At 41.2% G+C, this 6603-nt stretch overlaps 1 protein-coding gene across 1 annotated transcript; it reads left to right on the top strand.

Annotated features, from left to right (window-relative positions):
- The first annotated feature begins 920 nt into the window (after positions 1-920).
- Positions 921-1400, top strand: LOC141651374 (uncharacterized). The gene has a single exon (XM_074459090.1). It carries the CDS (start codon positions 921-923, stop codon positions 1398-1400), a length of 480 nt encoding a protein of 159 aa, XP_074315191.1.
- The last annotated feature ends 5203 nt before the right edge of the window (positions 1401-6603 follow it).

Here is a 6603-nt window from a genome sequence, read left to right as displayed (position 1 = left end):
ATTAGCCAATGTGGTAGCTTGAGAAAACGCAATTAGAGAGGATGGGTGAAGTGGATGAGAGTCTCCCACATGAATAATTATATGCCTTGAGAGCAATGGAACCTTGGTACGCTAATTTGGCAAACTACTTGGTGACTAAGAAGTTCCCTACCTCTTTGTCATCAAGTCAACGCAACAAGATCAAGGCCGATTCTCGGTTCTATATTTGGGATGACCCCTACTTATGGAAGATATGCAAAGACCAAGTAATTCGTCGTTGTGTGCCGGATGTGGAGATACCATCCATTCTCAAGCATTGCCACGAGTATGCATGTGGAGGCCACTTTGGACCCCAAAGAACGGCACGAAAAATTTTAGAGTGTGGGTTTTATTGGCCCAACATATTAAAAGATTTCCATATTTTCATCAAAACTTGTGATAGATGCCAAAGGTTTGGCAACATCTCAAGACGGAATGAGATGCCTCAACAACCAATGCTATACTTGGAAGTTTTTGATGTGTGGGTAATCGACTTCATGGGGTCATTTCCCAACTCCTATGGGTTTCTCTATATCCTTCTCGCATTTGATTATGTCTCCAAATGGGTAGAGGCCATTCCCACAAAAAGTGATGATGCGAAGACGGTGAGTGCATTTGTCAAAAGCAATATATTTTCAAGATTCGGATTTCCCAAGGCCATTGTTGGTGATAGGGGAACACATTTTTGCAAGAAAGTGATAGCAACATTGCTTCAAAAATATGGTGTCCTCCATAAGGTTTCTACGGCCTATCACCCCCAAACAAACGGCCAAGCGGCAGTGTCCAACCGAGAGATTAAGCACACCTTGGAAAGAGCGGTCAATCCCGACCGAAAAGATTGGAGCAAGAGGCTTGAAGATGCTCTATGGGCTTATAGAACGGCTTATAAGACCCCAATCGATATGTCCCCATATAGGCTAATTTATGGGAAGGAATGCCACCTCCCCGTAGAAGTTGAACACAGAGCCTATTGGGCGATAAAAGCTTCCAATCAAAATATCGATGAGGCGAGGTTGCACCGAAAACTTCAAATTCAAGAATTGGAAGAGTTTAGGCAAAACGCCTATGACAATGCTAGCATCTACAAGGAAAAAGCCTGGTCTTGGCATGATAAGATGGTAACAAGAAGAGTTTTTGAAGAAGGTCAAGAGGTGGTGGTCTTCCAAAGCCGTTTCAAGAATTTTCCGGGCAAGTTAAGGTCAAGATGGTATGGACCTTACAAAGTTAGGAAGGTTTTTCCCCATGGAGCGGTGGAGGTGGAAGACCCAACATCGGGGAAAGTAATCAAGGTTAATGGTCAACAATTAAAGCACTACTTTAAGGGAGTTGAGTTGCATGGTGAAGAGGATCTTCTCATAGAGGATCCGATTTACAAAGATTAACCTTCTCAAACAATGACTAAGTCGAGCCATCGATTATTTACAAGGCACCCTTGTACATACTCTATCCCTGAGTGTAGATTTATTACATTCTCAACTAGTTTTAAATACTCGTCATTTATTGCATTTCAAAGGAATAAATTACTTTGCATTAAATTTCATGAAGTTACTAATCATTTTTGTGAAGTTTAGATGTGATTTTTGAGCTACCTCGGGAAGTATGACACTTGATGGAGTGATAGAAATAGGGTAGGAAATTGAGTGAGAGCATGTTTAATGAAGAAGCAAAGAAGGTCACGGAAGGGGTGAAGCTTTGTAAGCTAAAAATTGGTGTAATACCGTAATTTAGCTAGAGGAAAAAAATGAACATGCAGGGATTTTGGCAGACTGCCATACTCCTCGGCAGTCTGCCACGGCAGTCTACCATTCAGCCGGCAGCCTGCCGTTTAAGCTGAACAGTAATATTTTTTCGTTCTCAAAACACGAGAAACCACCCCATTTGTTCATAATTCCAGATTTTTGAGTAAGAACAACACCCCCATATCCCTTCACTCATCCTTTTCCCACCCAAATCCATCAATTTTCCTCCCAACATTCATCAAATCTTCAATACTTTACACTTTTGGCATCAAATACTTCAATCACAACACCAAATAACATCTTTTTCACCAAAAATCAGAAATTTGCCCCAATTTTTGAAGAACCCTAACTTTCAAGACCTACAAATTCAAGCTCAAGAGGTGAAAATCAAGGGTCCAAGATGGGTTTTGGAGCAACTAGGAGCAACAAGGAGCATTGCTTGGTGGAATTCGGGGAGGTATAATAACCAAACTCAACTTTCAATTTCATGCTCTCTTATAATCCAAAATTTAGCTTCATTTAGTATCATTGTTGGATTATTGTTGATCTCTTATTGCTATAGTTGTTGTTGGTGGTAAAACTTTTCTGGTTGAGGCAAGACAAACACCAAACACAAGCTTTTGAAACCATCTTAAGCTAGTGCACACCAAGTGTTTGGTGAATTGTCTCAAAGAGCGAAAAATCTTTTGAGTACCATATTTTGTGTTGTTTGCATTGTATAAGCTCTTTTATAGGTACAATCATGTCAAACATGAACCCATTCCGAAGGCCATCTAAAAAAAGGATTGTAGAGTCGACCGAAAATATGGAGGAACCAATTTTTACCGGGGAGGAAGGGTTAGATGCCGCCCAAACCAAATTCTTTCAAAAACTCGGCCTCACTAAAAAAAAAACAAATTAAAACCGCCCGCTTCCTTTCCCTCAACACCCTAAATGCTCTTGGTATGGGTACACTAACTCGAAATATGCTTGCTAAAGTGGGTCTAGAAGCATACTTTGACGATGGTTTATGGGATTACAGTTACACATCCTACACCCGAGAGTTTATTTCCACCTTGACGGAGTGTAATGTGGCGGAGGGGAGGGAGAAGAAAATCCGGTTCCGTGTGAATGGGGGAAGTGGCACACCCTTACCCACACCCAAGTGAGGGAGGTTTTGAGCATTTCAAAAGCCCCGTCCCCTATTCTAATGCTCGGCCATAGGAGTGATGTGGCTTGGACCGAGATTGTGGGGACCGCCAATGCTAAGCATGACAACATGATCTCCTATGTAACCAACCCCGTGGTGCAACTCTTCACCCGCTTCATCACCACCATATTCTATGCCATAGGAGAGCCCACCAAGGTCAACTCAAAAATTCGCACTACCATGTGGACCATGCTTCCGGAAGGGGTAGGGGTGCCCGATTGGGTACAACTTTTCATTGATGCATGCATGGTGCACAAGACCAAGAGCTCGGGAGGGAGCATTAATTGTGGAGGGGCAATCACATTTTTTGTTACACACTTTGATGGTGACATCGACCCTTCCCAAAACATATTCAAAACAAAAGGCTTCCCCTTGTACAATGATGTCGTCCTTGAGGAATCTAAGATGTTTAAGAAGGTGAGGCAAACCCCACTTCAAGGTTATTGGTTGGGTCCCAATAAGCAAAAATACTTGAGGCTCCCTCGGCCTAACAACTCTCTTTTGCCAAGCGGCAACTTTGGTAGGAATTTTTTTATCCCATGGATTTATCGGATTTTGACTCCGAAGAGGAAGAAGAGGAGGCATCAAGTGCACCTCCTCACATGGACACCCCTATGTATGAACCGGGGGGGGGGGGGGGGGGTTGCTCTAGTGACCCGGTTGCCCCTTGGCAACAAAGTATGTTTGATTATTCAAGGAGACAAGGGAGGTTTTTACCACCATTAGTGGTCGTGTGGAGGGTCTCCACTCTTGGCAACAACAACAACAAGGGCCAAGGTTGGAGAACTTGGATCATTGGAGGAGTGTAGCAGATGATCGGGAGAAGTTGATCACCGAGGCCGTATCGGCTTAAACGAAAATGATGAAGAACATTATTGCAAACCAAGAGGTCGACCGTCTTTGGCAACAACAACATGACCAAAGAATGGCGGCCAATGCGGCCTTGTGGAAAGAACAAAATGAATGGAGAAGCCAAGTGGACCACCAATTTGGAGTCCAAAATGAAAGACATCGCGAGTATGTCCAAGATTCGTACCACAATGCATGGACTCAAGAGGATAAACTTGGGATAGTTAGTGGACTATTTGGCATGTCTCTCCATCCAACCCACCACCCTCCATAACCCAAGAATTTGTGGAACAAAGCTATGCCCGGGCAACGAGAGAAAGAGAAAGATGGAAGAACCAAGGCACCTATGATCAAGGGGGTGCCTCGGGTTCTCATGATTGAAGAGAAGGTTGTGACCTCCTCCACATTGAGGACAATGTGGAAATCAAGTGTGGGGGAGGAATATGAATTGTAAAATATGTAAATATCTTGAATTTAATGCAATTTAAAAAAAAAAAAAAAATGAAATGAAATTAAAAATGAAAATCCCGGCTAGGTGAAAACCCACAAGGGTGGGCACCTAGGCAAAAATGGGAAGGTGGCCGAGGACGGAATGAAAACCCGAAAGGGCATTCCTGGCAAAATGAAGAAACGAGTTGCGAACCACCATGAGAGGTAAAGAAAAGTTAAGGTGAAAACCCAAAAGGGCACCTTAAACAAAATGAGGGATTTTCAACAAAAAAATTAAAAAATTGAAAAATGTAACACCAAAAAGATGGAGGGATAAGAAGGGAGTGATAAGGAGGGTCTTAGAAGGAGGCTAGCTTTAGGACTTAATTTATTTTTATCACAAAAATTGGTTTCAAATTGGTGGATTTTTGATTTGGCTACTTGAGTTGTTGATGTTTGAAGGAGTTTGGTCAACCAAGTAGCACAATTTTCATTGTAAGGATTGATAAGGGGGTGTCATAAGTGGTGATGATGAGTGTGATTTATAGGAGGATTTTGATGGGTCACTTTGCTATTGCCTTGGGATAAGGCAAGAGTGGCCATTACTACATCTTTGGTGATATAAGAAGGGTGGAGTGGTGTGATGAGTCGGAGTTGGAGTTGTGTCGGGTCTTGTAAGAGGGTGAGATAAGGAGGGGGTGTGAGAGAAGAGTGTGTGTCAAAATTTGAGTCTAGATTTTCCTATAATCGGTGGATTGTCTAAGAAGGAGACATAAGAAGGTCGTAGTGAGGGAATAGTGGTCAAATACACCTACACTAACCTATGGACTTGCGCAATTGCTTGTTTCGGGTTTTGCTCGGGACGAGCAAAAGTCTAAGTGTGGGGGTATTTGATAGTGTCATGAAGTGTTCTTAGCACCACTCATGTGTTTAATAAGGGTCTTTAAGTATATTTATGATAATAAGTGATTCTCAATTGTCGGGGCTATGATCGTGGTGTATTTGGACTTGCTCGGGATTGACAAAGTGAACAAGATCATGTCCGAGTTATGTCACAAGTCAAGGGAAGTCAAGAAGGACCTTTGAAGCAACAAGACAAGCTTCAAGGCGGAGTTTGGAAATTAGCATTCAGGCATTTTGGCAGATTGCCATTTGCCACAACAGTCTGCCATTTATCCAGCAGTTTGCCTCGGCAGTCTGCCATTCAGCCGGCAGTCTGCCGGTGTGCTGGACTCGGATTTGTTACTCTGCTTTTTGCGTAAATCAAGGCCCATTCCAGGTTTAACCTAGGATTTCGTGCAGCACTATATATACCCCAATATTTGAGAACAAGAGGAGGTTATGCTTTGCTTTTAATCTTGTAAAAATTAGACCTTAATCATTTCCATTTTCATTGTAATCTTTCCACAAAAATTGGGTTGTAAGACAATTATGGAAGGCTAATCTTTCATTACTTGGTGTAATTTCATTCAAAGTTTCCAATTAACTTTGGTATTGTAATACCCTCAAATCTCTCTTAATTTATCTAATATCCTTTCCTTATGCTTAATTCCTTATGTTGAATGATGTTTATGTTTGGGTTAGCCATCCTTGCCTATTGTTGTTCAACTATTGCAAATTCTAGATAAATGATTTAATCTATCTAGGATTGTTGATTTGGATTAAAGGATTCATATGACAAATAGGAAATTTTATGTCTTTTTCTCATTTGTATGGTTTAATCTTATGAGGAATTGATCCTAGTGATGGAAGGGTGTCATCGTGTCTCCCAATCAAATACATTTATATTCACAACAAACAACTAGTTAGTGGTTAAGTCGAGGTCGATCCATGGGACGGTGTGCTTTGGGTTCTAAGTCTATCTATCCAATTTATGCTAGTGTCACAATTTATTTGGGTTTGTAGTTGTGTTCTAAACTAATGAAAGTAATAAAGTAAATAGAGGTGGAAACAAGTATTAAAGAGTACTAGGATATCATGGAATCATAGGGGGTTCATGGTGTTGATCATACAAATATGTTTACAAAGTTGCAAGCAATTGTTGTGGAGGAACCGGGTTGGTTTATATCTTACGGTTCATAGGAAGAGTTGGGTCCCGGAGCCGAATCGATTAGATTGTACAACACCTACAAGTCGACTTACTTTCCTCCTATTCACTTCTATGCATGGTCTAACAAGACTCGAGTTGGTTTATCTCTTACAAATCTTGTTGAATAGATAAGAGATGGGTAAAATGCAAGGATTCATAGACTTAGCATTTTATCAAACATAACATGTGCATAGGTTGATATCACATTAAGCAAGCAAATTAATTATGAAGACATATTAAATTAAGCATGATTAATCCCCATGTTTGTTTCCTCTAATTACCCATTAATC

The sequence above is a fragment of the Silene latifolia genome, chromosome 4 (genome assembly GCF_048544455.1).
Source record: "Silene latifolia isolate original U9 population chromosome 4, ASM4854445v1, whole genome shotgun sequence".
Taxonomy (NCBI): Eukaryota; Viridiplantae; Streptophyta; class Magnoliopsida; order Caryophyllales; family Caryophyllaceae; genus Silene; species Silene latifolia.
The sequence above is the reverse complement of the archived record's forward strand: the minus strand, read 5'-3'. Positions and strand labels throughout refer to the sequence as shown.